Source organism: Lampetra fluviatilis, chromosome 4 (assembly GCF_964198595.1).
Source record: "Lampetra fluviatilis chromosome 4, kcLamFluv1.1, whole genome shotgun sequence".
In the NCBI taxonomy this organism is placed as follows: Eukaryota; Metazoa; Chordata; class Hyperoartia; order Petromyzontiformes; family Petromyzontidae; genus Lampetra; species Lampetra fluviatilis.
In genome coordinates, this window is record NC_136278.1 from 21,154,640 (window position 1) to 21,181,263 (window position 26,624).

A 26,624-nucleotide genomic window follows, 5' to 3' on the forward strand; every position below is an offset into this window, starting at 1 on the left:
TGGGTATTTTTTTCAGCCGCCGTCTCCTAAAACTGAGCATGATATGCGGTTGGTTGTCTTTTTGAAATGTAAATACTGTATCATGTCATTTAGATGCACTATGGTACACCTAGAATATAATCACAGGGGGGTGCGGGGGAAGGACAACGAACTAGACGCCCAAAAAGCGGTTGTCAAGAAATGCGTTTGTCATCTCAGCCATTGCGACCAGATTGAACATGGGGTGAAAAAAAAAGATGCTTCCACAAAGCACAAGTTTCTTTTCAAAACAAATTTGAGAGAACCCTGATGTTAATATTCCTGCATCTGATGATACAGACAACAGGCTGTTAATATTCCTTATTCACTCACATTGTATCATCTTTCTTTAAACTATTTAATATCCAAGCAATAACCGCGGCATTGATGCCACGGAGATGCCGCCAAACAGGGAAACAAATAAAGTTCGTTTTCCAGTTCTTCGTCTGCAATGCGGATTGTGGTCGACGTTTGCCAATCTGGATGGGGCACGTAGTAGCCTGTGTCCGTGAAGGCGCCCGCGTGCTGGGGGCATTGGTGGGGGGGGTTGGCTCAGGCGAACGCCGCCGCTCTGTGCACAGACGAGGACGCGCGCTCGCACAGGAAGAGCATCGTGGACACGGTCTCCATGCAGCTGGACCTCGAGTGGAACGAGGGCACCGACGTCGGCCAGGTCAGCGAGCCACGGCGAGCCACGGCGAGCCATAGCGAGCCACGATTTTGCTTCACCGTTCAATGCCATGCCACACAGCAGGCCACACGGAGCCACACTGTTCCACGTCATGCTATTACTGTTCTTATCAATTGTTATGCTTGTTTACCCAGGGAAAGCCTCGCTGAGTATCATACATTCGTAAATAACACGTTCCCCGCAAAAAAGCACGTAACAGGCGACGTTTCTTGCACCAGGGAGGTGACCACGATAGAGGCGTGCGTTGGGGTGAGAGAAGGTGACCACCACCACGATCGAGGGGAGTGGAGAAGGGGCAGGACTCGTAGATCTTTCGTTGCAGCACCGGCATCATTCAAACCATGAACCTCTGCAGAAAACCAGGAAATACGTCCCGCTAGGCCACGTGAGCGCTGTACCACCCAGAGCCATGTGGCTTTTATGTCACATGCCAAAGCTACACAACACCATGCCGTGTCTTGCCACATCAAGTCACATTATGCCATACCAAGTAATGATATGTCCTGTGCCATATCATGCTACACCATACCACGTAGAATTATATTAAGCCAAGCTACACCAAGCATGTTGCTACATGTGTCTTCATGTACCAGAAAGTATTGATTTGTGATGGAAATTCCATATTCCTCTGAGAAGACTGTTTAGCTTGAACTTGAACCTCTACCTAGTTGAGGAAATTCCACGTTTCACTCCTCAAGTAGATTTAACTACCGCCATTGACCTATTGCCTTGGGTCAATGCGTAGATTTTTTGCATTTTTAGTTGATGGATGTTTAGGTTGTCATTACCACTGCGATTATTCCGCTGCTGGACAAAGACTTCTCGATGTTGGCGTCGCCTTCTGTTTATCACTTCTGCAGCCGATTCCGGCAGCAGCCACCACACTTTGCACGATTTAATCGCTCGGCCTCTTGTTTCATGTCGCCCATTAAAGTCGCTTCCCCGAGAGTCGTCTTGCTTTTGACACACTGCTCCGCTTTGGCAGGTGGAAGAGATCACCTTTGAAATGTTGAAGAATGCCATGGGTGAGTCGACCCACCCGTGCCTCCGGCGTGGACGGCCGGGCGAGTTTTGACAGCGACGTGCGCGGCAGGCCGTGAAACGTCGCGTTGCCATGTTTCGTACCCTTCGACACTTTTCCCACGAGCTCTGCGATTCGCTGGGTCCGTTGCGCCCTGCAGGATGCGTAAAGTAATGTAACGATAAAGTTGGACGTGATAAGATGTACTAGGCACACGCAGTGAGATGGCACAACACGTAACTGAGGGTAGGCCGGCCGCCATGTTACTGTGTCATTTCGCTTGCTGTACTGTATCACCGTACCGCTCGGCTCAAGACGGTGGTTGGTCGTCGACCACTCTGGAATTGTGTTATAATGGTGCACGTTCCACGTTATTACGGGGCCTGTTCCCCGTTGTCCGAATAGTGTTCCCTAATGAAAAAAACGCGTTATAGCGAAAATGCGTTGTGTGAACACCCCACGTTAAGTGAGGACTTAACGTCCCTGGTTTGTGAATGTTACTATGAAGGCAATGGGTGTGAACACAACTGTATAGACACGAATTTTTTTTTAGAAATTACATAAACAAGGAAACACTTAGAGACAAGGGAATAGATTCTTGAGTTGAATCTGAGCCAGGAGTTTCTGGGTCGGGTTGGGGAGGGGGAATGATTAGACACACACCCCTATTTGACCACGTGTGTGTGTGAAGGCAGGCGGCAGCACAGAGCACACAGCTGGAGTTTACTGCACTGCCCTCTGCTGCCCAACACGTAGCCACGACGTTCCCGCTTGATCTCGCCGGCTTTAACGAGCAGCTCAGGCTTCCACGTGCCCACGCCGTTGATCCGCGTCTGTTGCGTCTGTGTGCGCAGTGGACAGCGCGTCACGTGACGAACAGGAGAAGGAGAAGAGGCGGAAGGTGATGGAGAAGTTCCAGAAAGCCCCGTTTGAGGAGATCGCCGCACAGTGCGAGGCTCGGGTAAGATCGCGCGCACGTTTGGGAACAGTGGTGGGGTGCAGCGGGGGCGAGATGTTAACTACCTCGCCTGGTATACAGGAGGTCGTGAGTTCGAGCACGGCCCTGGCACCTGTTGTATATTTGGAGTTTGTCTCTCTGCTTGTGGTCGTGTGGATTTTTGTCCGGGTCCTCCGGTTTTCCCTTCCACATTTAGAATCAACGTGCATTTAGGAGTAGTTGGCTGCTATAAATTTCCACGCGATAAGCCACTTCGTTGAGCTATCATTTGTGGCCACGTCGCTTCTCAAAAATAGCTACGTAGCTCAGTGAGCCTTACCTCGTAAAATACAAAATAGTGAAGTTAGAAGCGGAGAGAGCAAAGTGACGACTGTTCAGAAACCAACCGCATTAATGAACGAGTTGGGTTACCTGGTGAATTTTTTAAAATTTAGTTTCTGTTGACGCACTGCGCGGTGAACCCGTCAACGCGAGTTTGATTGAAGCCCAGCAACACAAAAAAAGGATATCGCTTTCCAGCACTGGTGCCCTGCCAGTGTGTGTTGCAAGAGATCCTGCCGACATTCAGAAATGGGACATTGCCTCCTCTCTCTGGTTGGGAGTTGCAGTTGTACGTTGAGCCATGCTTCATCAACCGTGCTAATCGGAGGTGCGGGGGAACATGGGAGGTGTTTTATAACTTGATGTGTCGCCACACTTCATTTCAGGCGGCGATGCTGCAGAGCAAATATGACCAGATATTCGAGATCAATATCCGGTAAGTGACACCCGATTATACATTTCCCACGGGGACATTGCCCCCACCGCAACACACGGTGAGTTTTCATGTCAACGTCTGTTGCTCGTGTAACCCAGCCTAGTCCAGCCGAGGGTGAATGTTGGCTCGGAGGGCAGCACGTCTTGAACCCACTCCGGAGGCAGTGCATTGGCGTCGTCTTCCCGGGTTGTTCTCCGCGATGACGTGAGCAACTCTGCCGACTTCAGGAGTCCCCAGGAAGATGATTTTCACGTGACAACATCGTAATGTGACAACATCGTAATGTTGACATGGCCACGCGGTAGCGCTTGTTGCAGAGGTTCACGGTTGGAATCCAGTGGCCGCCCCGATTAATTCTGCGGGTGTTATTAACCGTAAAAAATAATACGTGCCGTCAGTTTCAAGGTGGATGTTAAAGATAATTTTCTAATTGAAAACTAATTTCTTAAGAACTGATTTTTGTGTTTAGTTTGTTGTCCTTCCCCCGCACCTCCGATTAGCACTGTTGGCGATGTACGTTGCGAAAGAAGTTCTACATACATACATCCTGTGACGCCATTCACGCGTGTCGGCCATTCTGTGCTGGCCTTATGTTCAACATTTGAAGAAAAAAAAATCTGAATTTCCCGCAAATTTTTTTTTTGAATGTACACTACATGGTAATAATTGCCCCATACTGTGAACATTTTGAAGGACCCTTCTGCAAATACTTCCTTGGGTAACAAGCATAATAAATAAATAAATGGTTAAATAATTACACAAGTGGTATATGCTGGTGGTAAAATCCAAACAGTAACAAAACACAACAGCCGCCGTGCACCGCTAAGTGGCTGTGACGTTACCACAGCGCTCTTGTCAGGCTCGGTTGACGTTGAGACTCTGTGGCAGGTCAAGGCACTAACTCCATGGTTATGGCTTCACTGCATCAGATGACTGGCAGATGCCACCCCACCTATGGTTCTCATTGCACCAACTTTTTGCGTTTTGACCACCTGGTGCTTCCGCTCATTTTTCTCCGACCGCCCAATAACATCTTGCACGTGCCTCCTCTACACAGCCTCCACATGACACGCACACACACGACGCACACACATGACGCACACACGCGACACGCACACACACGACACGCACACACACGACACGCACACACACGACGCACACACACGACACGCGCACACAGGACGCGCACACAGGACGTGCACACACGACGCACACACACACGACACGCACACACACGACACACACACAGACACACACGACACGCACACACAGGACGCACACACACGACACGCACACACAGGACGCACACACAGGACGTGCACACACGACACGCACACACAACGCACACACACACACGACACGCACACACACGACACACACACACACAACACGCACACACAGGACGCACACACACGACACGCACACACAGGACGCACACACAGGACGTGCACACACGACACGCACACACGACACACACACAACACGCACACACAGGACGCACACACACGACACGCACACACAGGACGCGCACACACAGGACGCACACACAGGACGTGCACACACGACACGCACACACGACGCACACACACACAACACGCACACACAGGACACACACACACGACACGCACACACACGACGCACACACAGGACGCACACACACGACGCACACACGCGACACGCACACACGCGACACGCACACACGCGACACGCACACACACGCGCGCCTCCCCCCTGGTCTTCGCGCGAATGCCGACGATGGTTGCCTCTCTTCGCAGGCCACCGCCCAGCCCGTCGGGCTCCGTGCCCGGGAAACTGGGCCAGATTCCGTGCCGCTCCGTGCCCGTGTACGAGATGACTTTCCCCGACCTCTGCGTCTACTGAAGGCGACAGTCGGATGCGGGGGAGAGCGTTGGATGGCAGAAGATTCGCGGCGGCAGGCTCGGCCTTGGATTGTCCGAGACACCAGGCACGTGGTGTGTGTGTGTGTACGTGGTGGGTCGTAAAGTCCCAGTGCTGTGGTGTGCGACTGGGCCAAAGCTCCTCGATCTCCATTCTGCATCGTGTGTGTGTGTGCGCGCGCGCACAGCCGACACCAGCTCCATTACTGCGTAGGATTTCGCGTGTTTCGCCGTTCTAGCTCTCCGATGTGTTTTCAATCAAGTGCCTGAAGGAGGCACGTGGAGCGAATCGTCGGACATCGTGCTGAACAAGACCACCACGGCACAACCCCCGAAAACACATCGGAGAGCTAGACATTAGCCCCCGTTGATACAGAGGGCTTCTCAATTCACAGTGAATTGTCATCGGAGCCAGACAGGCAGGCATGTTATTGCAAACGCATTAAGAAAGAGTAAACGGGAAATGCTTTCCATAAATAAATCGAGAGCCCATACTCGGCGTTTGTTTTGCATCTTGTGGAATTGAGTGCGTATAAACTTTTCCGCATATGCGCACGTTTACACGCAAATCCTCAGCCTTTCTAAACATCAAAAACCATTACAAAAGCCAGCGGAATGCGTGGCTGGTTGGTGCTGCATAGAGTATATTTTGGAGCAGTAAAAATAGCGTATTTTCTTCGAGTTAATGGTATCTCGCTTAACTCTGGCATTTAAACACCAGCCCTTTCCTTTGGCTCGAATCATTGGACGCTTTCTCCGAGGCTGCCCCCACGATTTATTCATTCCTGCCTTGGAGGCGTTCTCTTACTTGCAGTGTACTGAACTGCACATTTTGTAACGAATGACCAATACTTGGATTTTAACAGTTGACCGATCGCACTCATTGCGTGGGCCGTTCTTGGATAAGCTACCTTACTAGACAACGCTTGAGTTTTGACCGAGGGCCTAACAAGGAGCAATATGAATAGGTGGATCCCCATGCAGTACGAGTATGTGTTTGTACGTCTTACGAAGTAGACTCTGCGCTATATAGATATATTTTGGGTGGTGGCTCTCTGCGTGTGCACCGTTTGTCCGTTCGCAACTGGTTCTATGTGCGTGCGCTGACGGAGGCATTTTTATTTTTTCGCGTCCTGCACCAGCAATTGGCGAATGGAGCTTTAACGTTTTACATCTAATGCTGGAGTGATTGATTTATTTAACACACGCGCGCGCGGCATTACGTCGCCGTTTGTCCGCAGCGTAAAATGTTGATGGGGAGAAATCTTCCCGCGGGCGGCATGTTGTCTCGCTCGGACGGCGCTTGCGATGACTGCCAACGTCCCAACACAAACCAAACGAAGGATGAATTGTAAACGGGAGTGGCCGTTCTTGTCCCGTGGCAGGGATGGTGGTGGCCGAGGTGGCATATACAGCACTTTGTAGAATTATACAACCAGCAGGGAGAGAGGCGATAGCGAAGTGTGGAATGGTGGGTTTTGACAAGTTGAGATGAAGCACTTGCTTGGACATCCTTTCCACCCGGTGGTTACTGTGGCCACTGCTAATAATGTGGAATTAACAAAACGCAAGCCGGGCCAACCAGTCCATTGAGCAATTATTCAACCAAACGTACGGATGCACTTAAGAGTATAAAACGCAACACGAGGTTATCGAACACAGACACGGCCCTAAGCCCCTGCGTAGGAGTGGATATGGCACAGGACACGCTCTCCCCCCTCGGTCCACTACCTAGAGCCTCCCGGCTCCGTGAGCTGCGTGTGCCGTGTGGTGAGAGGTGAGAGGGCGTTGCGATGCTGCCACCCTCCGTCGCTGCTGCTTGTTCGTAATTATTGGGTCCCAGGGCCACGATGATTAATCCACTGTCGGTTCAACAGCGGTGATGCAACTTGTATGGCGAAACCTTCGGAGTTTTAATCCTGCCAGTTTGGTTATGCACGCACTTGCGGAATCTTTCAGTTTAGTTGTTCTGAGGGCATTATAAATCGGTGTGCTTCGGGATTAAGGAATGTATGGGAATCGTCTGGCTAAATCAGTGTGCCAATGATGATTATTGTTTTGAGCACTGCATATGTTATGCCAAATGATCGAGGATTGTATAAGTGTAGGTTTAGGGTGGTGGTTGTGAGGCTGGTGGTGAGCGAAGTGAGAATGGAGGTGTTTCGATTTAAAGCTTTCGTGACTGCAGGGATTCATCTTCTTGGTTCTTTCGGTAAAGTCACGTAGAATGGAAATAATAAAATAATAAAAATAAAACATAATAAAATAATTCTCACTAAGAATTGAGAGAATTATTTGTGAGAATAATTTTATTATGTTTTATTTTTATTATTTTATCATTTCCATTCTACGTGACTTTACCGAAAGAACCAAGAAGATGAATGGAGGTGTTGTTAATCAAAAAACGCTCTCGGCAATACTGTTGCATTAAAAAATCTATATTTGTGTGTCTGCACCCATTGAGATGGCCGGTTGTGCGGAGTGGGGGTCCACATCCTACTCCGTCCTGTTGGGTGGGTCAGGTGGGACGATGAAGAGCACGGAAAGGAGGACGGTCGGTTATGGCCACTCCCTTGGAGGTGAGACTCGGGACTTAACAGAGTTCTCGATCTGCCTGGTGCCTTCCACGAGCTGGACTCAGCCTCGAGCGTCAGCAGAACTCTCGACTCTCAGTTGAGTCCCTCGATTGAACAACTCGATTCGAGGGCGGCGTGTTTGCCTGCACGCTCTTAACAGACCACACACGTGCAAATGTTGACCTGCCCGTGCCGCGAACGTGCGGGGCGCAGTTCAGCGAATGTCGTTTCAAGGTTATCGAGGAGCAATGCAAAGCGGGCTTTGATCAGCCAACAAGGCGTTTGTAGAAAGTTTTAGGGAATGTGATTTACTGTTCAATGGATTCGCACACACGCACGCCTTACACGTTAACACGTATCATGGTGTATTCACACAAACTCGCTATACATTTTGATTAGTATATTAATGCAAACACGCCTATACGTCTTTGATTAGCAATCGCTCGTCAATTCTTAACAGCCGGCTTATACGATTGTAATATGTTACACATTTGGGTGGGTGGGTGGAGGTCGCATTAATTACCAAAGTGCGTAGTTCGCTAAAAAGTGGTCCTTAAAGAAGGCGTGATGTCGTCGGTCAGAAGAGCGGGTCATTATGTACCGATGTCAAGTGTCAGATTGCAAATGTTCAAATTACCAGAAACTAAAATCGAAGAGAAACCTTGATGTCAGTGGGTGCAAAAATCATCACTGTTTTTACATCAATGTCTGTTCTGGAAATGGATAATGAATTCTCGATGGCATCACTTGGTCTTTGAGCTATAAATTGCCCAGGCGCGAGTCATAAAATGCCCGATGCTTGAGTCACTGTCTTAACGGTCCAATGGTTGACGATCACTCTTGATGATGCGGAAGTGATGGTGGCGACACTGGGCACGTAATGATTCTCTCGGGATTCGAATTGATCCGCTGCGCGCACTTCGCGATGCAATGCATCCAATTCCGAGCGCGACAATCGTTTACAAATTTTGATTTAAAGCTTTCGTGACTGCAGGGATTCATATTCTTGGTTCTTTCGGTAAAGTCACGTAGAAGGGAAATAATAAAACAATAAAAATATAAAACAATTATTATTTCCCTTCTAAGTGACTTTACCGAAAGAACCAAGAATATTAATCGTTTACAATTTACGCTCATCATGTACAAATGTTCAAGTTAAGAACTAATGGAGCCGAACTCTGTCGTGTGTAGGTGAGATGGCATAGACTGAGAAGGCTGCAAGAGACACAAGAATACATTTAAATCCTGTGACAATCCAATTGAGGTGGGGGGGAGAATCAATACATGCCAAGTGTTGTACATGAATATACCAATTCCAGCATGGGCACGCGACTAGGCCTGATTTGACCAATTGGTGAGTGTGTGGCTTACGGCACCCTAATCAATCACCAGCTCTGGCTGAGTGTCGTAAGTAGCGGTAACTCAGAAAATGATCAGCCGTCCATTCTGTTCATTATGCGTTTAGCAACTGTTACGTGGCAACTATTTGGCCACATTAAAGCCACCGCTAGCAGGTTTTACAACGCGAGATTCTCCATTTATAGTATCTCATAGTAAGGCTGCTGGCATACACATGGGTCCTGTAAAGCAGTATTTCACATTGATTTGCCGACTTACAATTAAGATTCCATGGGATTCAATAACTAGCTAGCTTCCCCCCCCCCTCCGTCTCTTTTTTTTACTTTTATCTTTTGCACGTGCACTGATGTAGTCACTTCACAAGATATTCAGCCTCCGGTCTCCACCGAGGTCCAGTTTCACCGCATCTGCCAATCGATAGCTGCCGCACACGCTACGCCCTTGTTTATTCTTCGGGAGTGCACCTTGAACCGGCTAAGAATGCAAGGAGATCCATTTGGTTCTGTGACCTTCGCGAAAAAGACACGTGGCTTGTGAAATGTTCCGCGTAAAAAAAAACAATTAGCAGCGTGAAACATGAAAGGCAACTTTGATGTTGATTCATGTTGACATTGGCCTCATGACGTGGACATTAAAATTTCAGCTGGACTTATTTTCAATGTGCCTTCCGTTCCCCTATGAATGGGTTGATTTGATACGATTATATGGCCTTGAAATTGAGAATTGTAAAATTAAGGTGGTTGCATTCAAAGTAATTGGTTCACACTTTCTGACATGGAAGCGTGCTATTTAAATGCCTGGCTTTCTAGCCTCATGGAAAACGTCACAATTGAGTCAAGGGCTGCAGCACCGTTGGTGGGCTCGGAAAATCTGAACCGGAGTGAGGCATCGGGACTGGAGTTTGTTTGAGTGCTTGCGTTATTTTTGGACCAAATAATGGATGATTATCACTCCCAACCTCTCGCGTTGTCGCTCCGCTGTGCATTACTGCGGTACGTTGTGCGCTGTTGGGCTCTTACTTTATTTCCAATTTATGAAGCTCGTCACGTTTTCACTTATTTATTGCGGTCATCAATTCATGTTCCCTTCAGCTTTACATTCACGTGATTTGTTTCTGTGCAATAAAGTGGAGAATTTATTGTTACGCATCCGAACTCTGTCGTTTTTTGTGACATTTAAACTGGCCCAGTGCGTTTCGCCTCGACTTGACGCATGTACTCTGTCCACTGATGAATCAAAGTAGTCGACTGACTAATTCAGTCAACACACCGGTGGGCTAAAGTAGTGAACTGTTTGTCGTTTGTCAACGTGACACATTTGTTTACTGATTGGCCGTGTCGGGTGGTGGAGGGTTGCGACACATTTATAAATAACGCGATCTCACCCAAAAACCTTTACTATGAATAATTCAGTCCTTTTAAAGGTGTCTGAGTGGCTAAGGGGAGTGCCCATTGGCGGTGGCACGGAGCCAACGCTGCTGAGATTCTGCATTCAAATTCAGGATTCAACTTCCACGGTGTTTCAACCAGTCGCTCGAGTTGTTCGCTGATGGTCTTTACTCCACCTGTGGCCACAAATGCCATCGCACAAAGAACCTTCCTGTCATTTGGACCGTATCTTCATTTGACACGTTTCAGTAAAAAAAAACTCGATTAATCCGAGTTTGATTTTGTCGTGCAACTCACGTTCTTTCCACATCCCCTAAACTAATAAATACAACTATCACTGCGCTGTTGGGCTCTGGAGTAAAACACTTGTCGCCCTCCACAGGGCTCGTCTGAATTATGATACAATGTGACGTGCCACGTGGAAGTTTCATCTCGGGCCGTGATGCCAGCAGGAAAACTACGATACAAAAATTGTGTTAAAAGTTTCGTCTGTGCCCTCCCAAGCTGTGGTGTGTGCGGGGTGGGTGGGGGGGTGTGATGCTTCCCGAATGCGGCAGCTGCTGCTGCTAGGCTGGAGGGGAAGGCCGCTGCGTCCCAGGCGAGGTGAGGGTATTCTCCCTCCAACAGAGCCGCCGCCTCTTGTCGCACCGATACCGCACAAACCCTGCGCCCCCCCACACCCCCCCACAGTCAGCACGGCCCAACATCAAACGCAGCCTTCAAAGAGTTAATCCGTATAACAATAATATGTAGGCTATGACTAGATGTGTGTTTTGTTGTTGCACCGTGTGATGGGTTTAGAGGAAGACAGTCTCACAATGATGGTATTCATAAACAACATTTAAATGTTACAATACAATGAAGTTGCCTTGCTGTCATGCTGCTACACCCGCCGGTCTAGCGATTCATCAAAGGGGGTGGATCGCGCAACTTCTGCTGCTCTGCTGCTCCGATAGCCTTCATCGGGCTTGGTCCAAATATATATTTTTTAAAAACTTGTTTACCTGTTGATTCGAGCCCCCCTTGTGGCCGACTGGACCACTATGCGTCGCATAACGCTGCCACGGAGCCCCCAATAGTTAGGCTCCTGCCTTCGTCGCACTCCAACTCAACAGAACCCTGACCCGAACCACACTCGTCATATCCACGCACTACCCCGAACCACAGCAGCCAACCAGACTACAGCCATCACCCAACATTAACAAACCAGACGACCAGCACCTCTCAACATCCCAACCTCTCGTCCGATACCTCTAAGGCCAACCTCTAGGCTAGGAGAACCAAATCCTCAGAGGGCCAAGTCGGATTTCCAAATACCTTTGGCAGACAGCCACAACATTATCGCACCCATTTCGGCCACTTTGATCACTTTAAGATGCCCGCACTAAAATTATAACCGCTGATTTTTTTTTTCTCCGGTCGAAAATATTTTTTCTCTCCCAGAGTATCCGATGACTGCAGCCAAGATGCTTGCAACGCCGAATGCCCCAACAACCGTCGCTTGCGATCCGTTTCGCAGCGGTAGGGCGTGGTCCATATATGTTCTCCTATAGACCAAACCCTTACACTGTCGCCAACACTGGCACCTCGCTCGTCCCCCAACTCGTGTGTTACACATCTGGTATTCTGAGTAGCACCACCACCACCATCATCATACCGAGTGCAAGTGACTTACGGGACCCAACGAGGCATCGGACTCGCCCTTGGCTCCTGTCGCCCCCCAGGTTGCACCCTTGAGACCAGCAGCACCTGCAGCAAGCAGGAGTTTGAGCCACACACCATGTACATGAGTCATGCACCGCACACACCACGTATGTATTCTGAACTTCTTTCGCACCGTACGTAGCCAAGCGTGCTAATCGGTGGTGCGGCGGAAGGACAAACTAAAAAAAAAGTTGTCAAGAAATGAGTTTCCAATGTCGATTTAAAAGTGCATAGCTCCAGTGGCTTCCTAATATCGAAAGGAAGGACCGTTCCAGACGGCCACAGAAGCACGCGATGCAGTCGTCGTCTTTGTTTGATGGCCCAGTCAAAGGCAGATGCGAGGGTGACACGTGGTGTCTCGTCGGTTTGATAGCCCATGGCACGCACGGAATGCACGGCCGGAGACTGAACCCGACTCAGCACGGCGAGCAGTGTTGTATTGATAAAAATAAACTCGACACTTTCAGTTCACATTTCTGCATTGCGAGCATTGTATTCTATTATAGTTGGCAGTAAACACTACATGCAGTAGCAATAATTAGTTGAGCTCACTAGCCACAGACGTGAGAAGGCGGCAGCCACCTTGGTGAGCCGGTGCCAATAATTGTCCAAGCTCTGAAAGTCCTCGATGTGTTCAGGAGTTATCAGCCAATGAGTGAGTGGTTTCACATGTGGGAGGAAACCAGAGCAACCTGGAGGATCCCCACGCATGCAAGGGGGCAACACTCGATCCCATGCAGACGGAACAAGTGGAGTCCACTTTTGCGTTACCGCCGTCCCCGGCAACACGTGTTGCGATACACCAACCCCTTCGCTGCCTCCACAGTGCTGCGTGGCCGGCCACGTGCGTAGCCACCACAGCACGAACATCATTCGTGGCCAGGTCGCTTCTGAAAGATAAGTTAATATACCTCGGTTGTCTTTACCGAGTAAGATAAAAAAAAAATCGTTTAGTTTTTTTTGTGTATTTTTTTTTTTACCTTTCCGATAATTTGCACTCCAAATCGTGTTTTTGTTGTATTGTTGTATAACGTTCTGACTCACCGCTGCTGGACACGTGAAAAAGCTTTATAGCTCATCGGATTCTTCCCGGGTAAATAAACACTTTGATTCTGAACATTGTGCGTCACGGGCAGTGGGTGCAGCATTGTTGTTGCTGCTGCTGCTTCTGTTGTTGTTGTTGTTGCTGCTTTGTTGTTGTTGTTGTTCAATGGCTGAATGCACGCACGTGGCCGGGGCGGGCGCCAGTCCGTGGTCCCGCGGAACCCGCCCGGTAGCGCAGGACGAGCATCGTCCCCGCGTGTCCGTGCCGCACGAGGGGCGCAGCACGCAGCCCTGGCCGGGGATCCAACCGGGCGACACCCGTCGCCACGGCCACAGCGGCCGGCACACTGACGCACACAAACAAACACAGATTCCAACCCCCCCGTGTGTAGCCTTAACAGACCGTAGGGGGCAAGCGCTGTTAGCGAGCACCTATGAAGGCCGGCACGGCACACGAGGGGGTGGGGTGGGCAATACCGCAGCCCGATGTTTACGCGCAGCACCAGGTATTCATTTGAGGCTGAGTCGACCTAGGGGAGGCACGGGACCGGTTTAGATATTCGTCACTGTTGGTGGTGGCCGTGCACAGGAATCGAAGTCGGGTCGCCGGGTTCGTAGCGAAGCGCGCTGACTGCTACATTATCACTCCCCCACACTGACAAGTTGATATTATTAATAATAATATCAACTTCCAATGGTGTAAATGCTTAACCCGAGCTCTCATACTCTGATGGTGCATTGTCTTTGAGTTGTGCGCCTTTTGGCGTCATCTGGTCCAACCCATGTGAGACTAGGCTCTAAGGAAAGCTGTCTCGGGTGTGGACCAATCAACTTCAAGGACAGTGCACATTATCAGAGTTGTGTTTTTTGTTTGCATTATGGCTGAAGGTGTTGTGGTCTATGCAAACATGACTCCTTGTAAAAAAGGTGTAAGTTTTGTTGCCAGATAGAAGGGTTAAAAAACAATTATCTTGTAAGGCATCGTCACAGAGTAACCGCTTGCTGCTCGTGAATAGAAAGAGAGAGTGAGCGACTCAGAGGCGCGAGGAACCGCAGACACGCGGTGAGCCCGCGCCAACAATTTCCCAAGCTCTGCGGTCCCATCCATATTAAGGTGTGTTCAGACAATGAGTGCCGACAAACACACGTGCACGACCACCATGAGACTGTCCAAAAGCACACACTCGCGAATCGCCCAAGTGCACGATGCAATTCCGTTGGCGCAGTTGATGGCCATAATCATTACTTGTTATTTCGCGTTTTTGCCCAGTCCCGTGGCTCGGTGTTGAGGAGGGTCCAGCCAAGTTGGGTGCGCCCTTGCTGGGTGCAAGCAATCATCGGCGAGGTGTGATGCAACTGATTGTATTTGTTACGTGGTCTGTACGTGGCTTGTAGTCAGCCGTGCCATCGTCAGTGTTGGACCAGCATTGTTGTGAAATGTAAATGGATGGCAGTGACATCACATGAGTTCCATAAATGACACACGACACGTTTCGCATGAACAAAGCGTCAAAATGTGCGTATGGCAGTCCGTGACACACGCACAGATACTCTAAATGCACGTTGATTCTAACTGTGGAAGGAAAAACAGGACCCGGAGAAAAATCAACGCCACCACGGGGAGAACACGCCAAGTCAAATCTTCGGGCGTCAGGGTCGACATGGAACCCACGACGTCCTGTATACTGGGCGAGGTAGTTAACACCTCGCCACCGTGGCACCCCTTGCATCTTCCGTAGCATGTATGTTGAACTTCGTTCGCACCGTACGTACCCAACCGTGCTAATCGGAGGTGCGAGCGAAGGACAACAAACTAAACACAAGAAGCTGTTCTCAACAAACGAGTTCCTTCAATCGAGATTCTAATGGTGCAACGGCTCCAGTGGCTTCCTCGTCGGAATGAAGAGCGTTCCAGACGGCCGCCGACGGCGCATCTGAAATCGCCGCTGGGTGCAGTGACCGCCCTTCGTTCGACGGTCGAGTTTTCTCCCCTCGCCGCGTGCACCGAGTTGCGCCGCTGAAGCGAGCGATGCGATTGCATTAACCGTGCCCTGCCCCCCCCCCCCACGCTGGGAACGCGTCGACGAGGATCTACCGACCAATCATCGTCGGCGGCGTGGGCTGGAACTCGGCTGTCCGGTTGGAGGTGCTCGAGTCCAGGTCACGGCCGCGGGTGGTCGCCGCACCTGCGCCAAGGACACAGCGAGTTCGTCTCGGGCGCACGGCCACAGCGTGTCCATTGAGTTTGTAAACTTTTAACAAACGACAACACCCCCCCCCCCCGCCCCGTATAGGGCATTGACCGACTATAATAATAGGGCGTTTCCCTTTTTTCTGGCAACAAAACTGAAACCTTTTTTTAATAGGGGTTAATACGCATTGAAACAAGAAAGGGGAAACCCTCTATTATTATATTTTGGCCCTGGTAATGATGTAAAGACATTGACAGACTGTTGGGGCAAGTGCTATTCGTGAGCCAGTCAGCTACGAATGCCGGCACGGCACACGAAGAGGGGTGGGTGGCATGGTGCTTGTCACCCACTCCCTCGTGTGCCCGTTCCGGCCTTCATCGGTGCTACTCGCTAAAGCACTTGCTCATGCAGTCTGTTAAAGGCTATACGGGGGATCTTTGTTTTTGCGTGTGGTTCATACGTGGCACCTGTTAGCGCCGGATTATCCGTGTAACAAAAGTTGCTACACATGTAGTAGCCACGGGCCCCGAACTTTCAAGGGCCCCACGCTAAATGTTTTCAAGCTATCAATTCCGGTTCAGTGATTCTGCACTTGCTCTATTACTATAGTACTATACCGCCTTCTACTTTCATGAACGACTGGGTTGTTTAAGGTTAGCGATTTGTCGTATTATCTGGCTGTACAGCAAATGAAAAAATACAATTACTTTACTGTGCAAGTTAAACATTTGTGTTTTCATATTTACGTGTTTTTTTTATTTTATGTAGGGCCCCTTTATAACATTGAGTGCTGCAGGCCCCGCACTCGCTTCATCCGGCACTGGGCACCTGTTGACTTGCCCAGTAACCACCGGGAGGCATTCGCCAAGGGAACTCCCCACAACTTCCAACATGCGACTGCAACTCACACCCCACTGGGTCTTTTTTAAATCCTTTATATTAAGTTCACTTGCTTGCGCGCTTACGACCGTGCAAATCTTTCGGTCGTTTTAACCCACTTCCCGTGATCCAATCGAGCTGACATTTTGCACACAGACTCGTTGTGCATGACAATTTATTTTCGTGAATTTTTTTCCCAAAATTTTCCACTTTTTAGGATTTTTTTTTTCATATTTAACTTAAAATACCAATGTGATACAAATGAAACTCTTACTCAAGAAAAACAGAAATGAATAATAAAATAAAACCGATGCCACGCATATAAAGGATTTATAGTGAAAACCTTTGTTTTTAAGGGTTAATTTTTACCGGCCACGGTGCCTCTGCTCGTTGCGGAGGAGCTGCCGCGTTCGTCCGATCGATCGGTGGTCACGGGGGGAGCGTCACTCGAGGGCGGAGGAGGCGGGAATGCGTCTCCTGCCACGTGGAGACACCGGTACTCGCTGTGACGAGCGCCGCAGACACGATTGGGACAATACGAGCCGACAGATTGGGAGGGGTTAATACACGCATTGCGACAATGCAGCCGCGTGAGATCTCTGCTGTCATGGCTTGTTTGAATCTCGCCACGGTGGCTAGGAGATGTTAACTACCTCGCATGGTATACAGGATGGTCGTGGGTTCGATCCCGGAACTCACCGGTGCGTGCTGCAGGGAGCACGATCGACTTCGGAAGGGAGGAACGTGGGGCCCAGGGTGACCTCCTCCACCCTCAGCGGTGTGGCTCCACCACCACCATCACCACCACCACCACCATCACCACCACCATCACCACCACCACCACCATCACCACAACCACCACCACCATCACCACAACCACCACCACCACAGATCACCACCACCATCACCACCACCATCACCACCACCATCACCATCACCACCACCACCATCACCACAACCACCACCACCACCATCACCACCATCACCAGCACCACCATCACCACCACCACCACCACCATCACCACCACCATCACCACCACCACCACCACCACCATCACCACCATCACCATCACCACCATCACCACCACCACCACCATCACCATCACCACCACCACCAACAACATCACCACCATCACCACCACCATCACCATCACCACCACCACTATCAGCACCACCACCACCATCAGCACCACCAGCATCACCACCACCACCACCATCACCACCATCACCACCACCACCACCATCACCACCATCACCATCACCACCACCATTAGCACCACCACCATCACCACCACCACCACCACCATCACCACCACCACCACCACCACCAACATCACCACCATCACCACCACCATCACCACCACCACCACCATCACCACCATCACCACCATCACCACCACCACCATCAGCACCACCACCATCAGCACCACCACCATCACCACCACCACCATCACCACCACCACCACCATCATCACCACCACCACTATCAGCACCACCACCACCATCAGCACCACCAGCATCACCACCACCACCACCACCATCACCACCATCACCACCACCACCACCACCACCACCACCACCATCACCATCACCACCACCATTAGCACCACCACCATCACCACCACCACCACCATCAGCACCACCACCATCACCACCATCACCACCACCACCACCATCAGCACCACCACCACCATCAGCACCACCACCATCACCACCACCACCACCACCACCATCACCACCATCACCACCACCATCAGCATCACCACCATCACCACCATCACCACCACCACCACCATCACCACCACCACCACCACCAACATCACCACCATCACCACCACCATCACCACCACCACCACCATCACCACCACCATCAGCACCACCACCATCACCACCATGACCACCACCACCACCATCACCATCACCACCACCACCAACATCACCACCATCACCACCACCACCATCAGCACCACCACCACCATCAGCACCACCACCATCACCACCACCATCACCATCACCACCACCACCACCACCATCAGCACCACCACCACCATCAGCACCACCACCACCATCACCACCACCACCACCATCACCACCACCGCCACCACCATCACCACCACCACCATCACCACCACCATCACCACCACCACCATCACCACCACCACCATCACCACCACCACCATCACCACCACCATCACCACCACCACCATCACCACCACCACCATCACCATCACCACCACCACCACCATCAGCACCACCACCACCATCAGCACCACCACCACCATCACCACCACCACCATCACCACCACCGCCACCACCATCACCACCACCATCAGCACCACCACCATCAGAACCACCACCACCATCACCACCATCACCACCACCACCACCATCACCATCACCACCACCATCAGCACCACCATCACCATCACCACCACCACCATCAGCACCACCACCACCATCACCACCACCACAATCAGCACCACCACCACCATCACCACCACCACCATCAGCACCACCACCATCACCATCACCACCACCACCACCATCACCACCACCACCATCACCACCACCACCACCACCATCAGCACCACCATCAGCACCACCACCACCACCATCAGCAGCACCACCACCACCACCATCACCACCATCACCGCCTGGGACAAACGACGAGTCCCTGCCACTGGCGTTGTGTGTTCGCAGCGGGCAAGCTCAGGGAGACCACCAGCCATCGTCCCTTCTGGAAAGGGGCCTTCTTCAAGCAACTGAAGGTCCTATACGGGGCGCCACGGTGGCGAGATGTTTAACTACCTCGCCTGGTATATTGGAGGACCTGGGTTCGATCCTGACCCTGACGCCTGATGTATATTTGGAGTTTGCATGCCTCTGTCCCCGTGGTCGCGTGGATTTTTCTCCGGGTCCTCTGGGTTTTCCCTCCACATTTAGAAACATGGATTTAGAGTGTTTGGCTGCTATATATATTTCTACATGGTAAGCCACTTCGTTGAGCTATAATTTGTGGCCAGCTTGCTTCTGAAAAAAGTTATAGCTCAGTGGGCCTTACCTGGTAAAATATAAAATAGTTTAGTTTTTAGCTTAGAATGTTTTGGGCTTCTCTATCCAATCACATCCCAATTGCCCTGTCCGGGTCGGTGACCCACAACATATTTTCTCCAAACCCTTTTTCGTTCTGCCAGCGACCAACCCACATAGGTTCGAGCGCTGGTAAAATCGGAAGTTCGGTTAATATCCCAGTGGTGTCTGCGGTTCAGTCATAGATACCTCAGCGCAAGAGTGGGAGAGGGTGTGAATTTGTGGATCGGAGGACCCCAGTTCAACTCCAATTATACTTTAATATGCTTAGGTTTTTTCGGTAAAGTCACGTAGGTAAAAAATAAACATTTATAAAAGTAAAATAAAGTAAAAAAAAATCACGACGTTTTGGACGCAACACAAGCTTCCGTCTTCAGGTGGAACCGTCACAGCACCTGAAGACGGAAGCTTGTTTTGCCTCCGAAACGTCGCGATTTTATTTATTTACTTTTATTTTATTTTTATTCTACTTTTATTAATTTTAATTTTAATTTTTTACCTACGTGACTTTACCGAAAAAACCTAAGAATATGAATCCTTGCAGTCACGAAAGCTTAAAATCTAGAATTATACTTTAATATTAAAACTATTTAATATTTTAACGTTAAAATATAAAAGAAACATGCTGGGTTTGAGAACCCAATTTTCAACGGCTTGCAAACCCAAAACAACTTTCCACTCAGCCACGAGAGACGTGGCTCTGTTTTTATGAGTCTTGGTGTACAGATGACTGAGACTCGGATACTACCTAGCTGTACGATGTCGCCATATACGCAACACCTAAGTCTCAGTCATATATCCCACGGCTCCCAGACATCGTACCGTGTCTCTTGTGGCAGAGGGGAAAAGATGTTGGTTTGTAAATCAGTGGAACCTGAGTTGAAATCCCACTAAGTACATTTTTGTTTTGTATTTATTAGCAGTGCACGTGATCACATATCACACTTTCTTTGCTGCATGAATGCACCGCGCAAGGACTTGTTTGCCAGAACCACCAAAATCTCTGTTTGGTGGCTCAGTGGCAGAGTGGACGAGCCAGGCGGTGCAAGTCTCGGGCAGCGCGGCGGCCGTGAGGAAAGCCGCCCAACAGGTGAGTGTCACTACAGGTGAGATAATTTGTCAATAACGTGTGTTGCTGTACGTCCCCCTGTCTCCTCCCCGGGTGATTAGGCAACAAGTGGAGGGAGGGAGACCTGGAGACAGTGAGGAGGTGGTGGTGGTGCTGGTGCTGGAGGAGAACTGGAGACGTGGAGGGGTGGCAAGGTGAGCTGAGAAGGAGAGGGGAGGAAGGATAATGCACAAAAATATTTTTTAGGGGTAAATTGTATTTAGCACAAAAAACATCTCGCCACCAGGGGGCGCTGCTGTATTTAAACTCCTTTTCCCCACTCACGCCCCACACCGGGGTGGACATTACTCGATTAGCGCCCCCTCGTGGTCACGAGTGGCGTTGAATACTCAAAGTCATACTCTTCGGTTCTTTCGGTAAAGTCACGTGGATGAAAAATAAAATAAAAATAACAGTAAATTAAATCACGACGTTTCGATTGCAACACATACAAAGAAAGAACCAAAGAGTATGGATCCTTGCAGTCACGAAAACTTCAAATCTAGAATGCTCAAAGTCAGTTTAACACGAAGGCTTTCTGAAAGCCGTTAAGCCGAGCAGCCCTCAGTGACTCTCCCTTCGCAGCGGGGTTTCTCAAACTCTTTCGGCCCACGAACCACTCGGCCGATGCAAACATTTCCGCGGGCCACCCAGCCCCACACCCCTTGGTGACGAAACGCATTCGCTTCTCTCTATAAATACCAGGTGATACTAAATCATACCGTGTCAACCCACACGGCTTAGCCCGTATTCTTGTACCGGGGAAATTGAGTTTGCAGGTCCATACGGCGTAAAGCCGTTTCAATACGGGCACATTTTTTAAAGTCAAATTTGTTTGTGTGTCTCCCTTGTGATGGGAATTTGAAGGATGAACGTTGAGATGTATAAGGGGCACGTGGTGACCTACGAGGTCTAAATTGGTCTGTGATAAGGTAGGGCGCTGATAAGGGGTTGACAGGTACGCTAAATCATTCATATTACCGGAATTGTATTAAGTTTACACGCAGATCTACGTTTTTTTTAGGGGGTGGCATTTAGATCTTAGGGTTAGGGTAATTTAATCAGGGTAGTTTTACGAACTTAATTTTTAAAAATTAAATATATATCGTAAGTAAAATATGAATTAACGTCAGAAACAAAAGGTGTAAACGTTGTCATTAGTTCTGGATCGGCTGCGTTTGCATCGTAGCCACCGCGAACCACTGCACGAGAGACACCTTAACCCAGCAGTAACACCCCCCCATCATCTCACTCCATCATCTCACTCCATCACTCCTTCCCTTCACCACCCATCACATCCCTTCCTCTTCCACAAACACTCTCCCATCACCACCATCATTCCACACCATCACTCCTTCCCTTCACCACCCATCACATCCCTTCCTCCTCCACAAACACTCCCCCATCATCTCACACCATCACCTCACACCATCACTCCTTCCCTTCACCACCCATCACATCCCTTCCTCCTCCACAAACACTCCCCCATCATCTCACACCATCACCTCACACCATCACTCCTTCCCTTCACCACCCATCACATTCCTTCCTCCTCCACAAACACTCTCCCATCATCTCACACCATCACCTCACACCATCACTCCTTCCCTTCACCACCCATCACACCCCTTCCTCATCCACACACTCTCCCATCATCTCACACCATCACCTCACACCATCACTCCTTCCCTTCATCACCCATCACATTCCTTCCTCCTCTACACACACTCTCCCATCACCTCACACCATCATCTCACACTGTCACTCCTTCCCTTCATCACCCATCACATCCCTCCCTCCTCTACACTACTTCACCCATTACCTATTCCATTACTTCGCATTTCCTGAATTGATGGTTGATGGGGGGGGGGTATGAATAATCATCCACAGCAGTGGGAATTTCTACTTTATTACCGGGGGGAATGTTTGCTCCGATACGGCGGCTCACCGTAGGTAGTGTAGCGGTTAACGCGCTGTGCTACGAACCAGGCGACCCGAGTTCCCGCTCACGGCAAACACTGGTGACGATTATCCGAACTGGCCTCCCCTAGGTCGACTCAGCCTCAAGTGAGTACCTGGTTCGGTGTGTAAACATCGCCACGAGGGAGAGACAAAGGCGGCTGGGCGAGGTCCTGGCAACACATCACCCTCTCGAGTGCCGTGCCGGTCTTCATTAGGTGCTCGCTAACACCACTTGTCCCAACTCTCTGTTCAGGCTACACGGGGGACCGTTGTTTTTGGTGCCTCACCCGTGCGTGCTGCAGGGAGGACGGTCGCCGTCGGAAGGGAGGGAGGAAACGTGGAGCCGAAGATGACCTCCTCCACCATCAGCCGCGTGGCTCCACCACCACCACCATCACCACCTGGGGCAAACGACGAGCCTCTGGCGTTTTGTGTTCACAGCGGGCAAGCTCTGGGAGACCACCAGCCATCGTCCCTTATTTCTAGATTTGAAGCTTTCGTGACTGCAAGGATTCATATTCTTAGGTTTTTTCGGTAAAGTCACGTAGGTAAAAAGTAAAACAATTTAAATTAATAAAAGTAAAATAAAAAATAAAATAAAAATCACGACGTTTCGGAGGCAACACAAGCTTCCGTCTTCAGGTGGAACCGTGACTTTACCGAAAAAACCTAAGAATATTGTCCCTTATGTAAGGGGGCCTTCTTTAAGCTACTGAATGTCCCATATAAGGCGCCACGGTGGCGAGATGTTAACTACCTCGCCTGCTATACAGGAGGTCGTGGGTTCGATCCCTACCCTGACGCCTGCTGCTGCTGTACATTTGGAGTTTGCGTGTCTCTCTCTTTCCGTGGTCGCGTGGATTTATCTCCGGGTCCTCCGGTTTTTCCCTCCACATTTCGAATCAACAGCACGCGTTTAGAGTGTTTTTGGCTGCTGTAAATTCCCACGTGATAAGTTGTTGAGCTATCATTTGTGATAGCCAGGTCGCTTCTAAAAAAATAGCTCAGTTGGGCCTTAGCTGGTAAAATAAATATTTTTTTAATAGTAAAATAGGTTTCACTTCCTGAAGAAGCTCCCAGCACGCGGAGTGAAACGTCGGACGTCGTGCCTAACAACGCGCGGCACGACCCGAAAACCACGCATCGGTGCCAGACTGCTCCCATCCATGCAACCGTGGAATACCCACGAATGGTTTAGGGTCACCATTGAAGATGAATACCGAGGGATGCTCACTTTGGGCACGCAGATGTCGAGCTCTCTTTGTACAACACGCAGCACGAAATGTCGGGCACAAGACGTTGATGGCGGTCTGTGAGCGTGTGCGCGTGGAGGTGGTTCGTGAAGGACGCTGCTGCTACTGGTCACTTGGAAGGAGTCGCCCTCCAACAACAACGGAGGGCAAAGGAGCGACGCACACAACAACGGGAGCGTCGTATGGCGTAAATGCATCTGCCGGTCATTTCAGTCGGTCAACCCACGGCACCTCGGTCTGTCCCGTCACCTCCCGTCATCGAGCCTTCAATACTTCACGTGACCTCAGTGTGCACCTGGCCTGGCACAGGCGCCGTGGTGAACGTCACCGCCGCTTCGTGGCGAATGGCGGGTGTTGTTGTTGTGCATGTCACCACTGCGCTGGTGGTGTTGTTGTTGTGCATGTCACCACTGCGCTGGTGGTATTGTTGTTGTGCAAGTCATCACTGCGCTGGTGGTGTTGTTGTTGTGCATGTCACCACTGCGCTGGTGGTGTTGTTGTTGTGCATGTCATCACTGCGCTGGTGGTGTTGTTGTTGTGCATGTCACCACTGCGCTGGTGGTATTGTTGTTGTGCATGTCACCACTGCGCTGGTGGTGTTGTTGTTGTGCATGTCATCACTGCGCTGGTGGTGTTGTTGTTGTGCATGTCACCACTGCGCTGGTGGTATTGTTGTTGTGCATGTCATCACTGCGCTGGTGGTGTTGTTGTTGTGCATGTCACCACTGCGCTGGTGGTGTTGTTGTTGTGCATGTCACCACTGCGCTGGTGGTGTTGTTGTTGTGCATGTCATCACTGCGCTGGTGGTGTTGTTGTTGTGCATGTCATCACTGCGCTGGTGGTATTGTTGTTGTGCATGTCACCACTGCGCTGGTGGTGTTGTTGTTGTGCATGTCATCACTGCGCTGGTGGTGTTGTTGTTGTGCATGTCACCACTGCGCTGGTGGTATTGTTGTTGTGCATGTCATCACTGCGCTGGTGGTGTTGTTGTTGTGCATGTCATCACTGCGCTGGTGGTATTGTTGTTGTGCATGTCATCACTGCGCTGGTGGTGTTGTTGTTGTGCATGTCACCACTGCGCTGGTGGTGCTGGTGGTGTTGTTGTTGTGCATGTCACCACTGCGCTGGTGGTATTGTTGTTGTGCATGTCATCACTACGCTGGTGGTGTTGTTGTTGTGCATGTCATCACTGCGCTGGTGGTGTTGTTGTTGTTGTGCATGTCATCACTACGCTGGTGGTGTTGTTGTTGTGCATGTCATCACTGCGCTGGTGGTGTTGTTGTTGTGCATGTCACCACTACGCTGGTGGTGTTGTTGTTGTGCATGTCACCACTGCGCTGGTGGTGTTGTTGTTGTGCATGTCACCACTGCGCTGGTGGTGTTGTTGTTGTGCATGTCATCACTGCGCTGGTGGTGTTGTTGTTGTGCATGTCATCACTGCGCTGGTGGTGTTGTTGTTGTGCATGTCACCACTGCGCTGGTGGTATTGTTGTTGTGCATGTCATCACTGCGCTGGTGGTGTTGTTGTTGTGCATGTCACCACTGCGCTGGTGGTGTTGTTGTTGTGCATGTCACCACTGCGCTGGTGGTATTGTTGTTGTGCATGTCATCACTGCGCTGGTGGTGTTGTTGTTGTGCATGTCATCACTGCGCTGGTGGTGTTGTTGTTGTGCATGTCATCACTGCGCTGGTGGTGTTGTTGTTGTGCATGTCACCACTGCGCTGGTGGTGTTGTTGTTGTGCATGTCACCACTGCGCTGGTGGTGTTGTTGTTGTGCATGTCACCACTGTGCTGGTGGTGTTGTTGTTGTGCATGTCACCACTGCGCTGGTGGTGTTGTTGTTGTGCATGTCATCACTGCGCTGGTGGTGTTGTTGTTCTTGTTATATACAGGCTCCACCCGCTCGCGATTACACCAAGTTCTTAGAGATGATGGTCTCTCAGCGCGATCACTAATAACTCCACCAAAAAACCCCATCACAGTAACTTTGGTGAGTCACTTAAATTGGCTTACCCCAGCACTGAAATGTACAAATTTCCAATTCGATTGGAATGCGATGAACAACCCTTGGCAGCACATTGCATGCTTGGCTACGTACGACGCGAAATAAGTTCAGCATAATACATTGTGGACAACAATGCATTGCGGGGTGCGTTCAGAAGTAGTTCTGTGGTCATCCTCGTTTTAGTTCACATTGGTGCCGTGGTAGTCGCCAGGATGTCCCGATGGGCACGTGCCATTGTCCCGCCGACGCGATGTCACGGGCCAGACAGTTCCCATGATCACTGTTACATTGTTTTTATGGCTTTATTTTGGTGATTTTGAAAACGTTTTGGTTTAGCCATGTTTGTTTGTTGTAGCACAGAGTTAGCCCGATAACTTTAATCTAAATTGTCTTATAGTTGTTATTGTATGACTTGCATCCCACTGGGATTTTTGCACACAGCGTTGAAATACGGTGTTTTTTCTGGAAGACTTTGCTGTTTTTCCCCCCAGGATGTTTGTTGTTGTTGCGTGTAGTCACTTTAAGATGTTTCTTGTTCATGTTTTTTATTTTGTTGTGGTTGCACCCGAGTCAAGAGCCGCATGACTCACAGGGTTATACCTAATAAATGAAACTGAAATGAAACTGAAAACGATCGCGATGCAATTGAGGACAGACGAAAAAAAAATATCAACAAAAATCCAAAGCCGCACGCAAACATCCTACGGACATCCCCCGCGT

At 50.0% G+C, this 26,624-nt stretch overlaps 2 protein-coding genes across 3 annotated transcripts in view; one reads left to right on the plus strand and one right to left on the minus strand.

The window, feature by feature from the left end:
* The window catches only part of LOC144931661 (protein EFR3 homolog B-like), a 59,495-nt gene extending 49,073 nt beyond the window's left edge, over positions 1-10,422 (plus strand). For both annotated transcript variants that reach the window (XM_078855787.1, XM_078855786.1), the window contains exons 19-23: positions 600-691; positions 1,695-1,734; positions 2,585-2,691; positions 3,396-3,445; positions 5,221-10,422. In XM_078855787.1, coding sequence (XP_078711913.1) covers positions 600-691; positions 1,695-1,734; positions 2,585-2,691; positions 3,396-3,445; positions 5,221-5,326 — 395 coding nt within the window. In that variant the 3' untranslated portion in view covers positions 5,327-10,422. The remainder of the gene's footprint in view (positions 1-599; positions 692-1,694; positions 1,735-2,584; positions 2,692-3,395; positions 3,446-5,220) is intronic.
* The window catches only part of LOC144931662 (uncharacterized), a 29,118-nt gene continuing 12,912 nt past the window's right edge, over positions 10,419-26,624 (minus strand). The window contains exons 8-14 of the mRNA XM_078855789.1: positions 22,933-23,046; positions 20,769-20,843; positions 16,855-16,962; positions 15,514-15,600; positions 13,599-13,761; positions 12,342-12,415; positions 10,419-11,330 (exon numbers count right to left, since the gene is read on the minus strand). Coding sequence (XP_078711915.1) covers positions 11,233-11,330; positions 12,342-12,415; positions 13,599-13,761; positions 15,514-15,600; positions 16,855-16,962; positions 20,769-20,843; positions 22,933-23,046 — 719 coding nt within the window. The 3' untranslated portion in view covers positions 10,419-11,232. The remainder of the gene's footprint in view (positions 11,331-12,341; positions 12,416-13,598; positions 13,762-15,513; positions 15,601-16,854; positions 16,963-20,768; positions 20,844-22,932; positions 23,047-26,624) is intronic.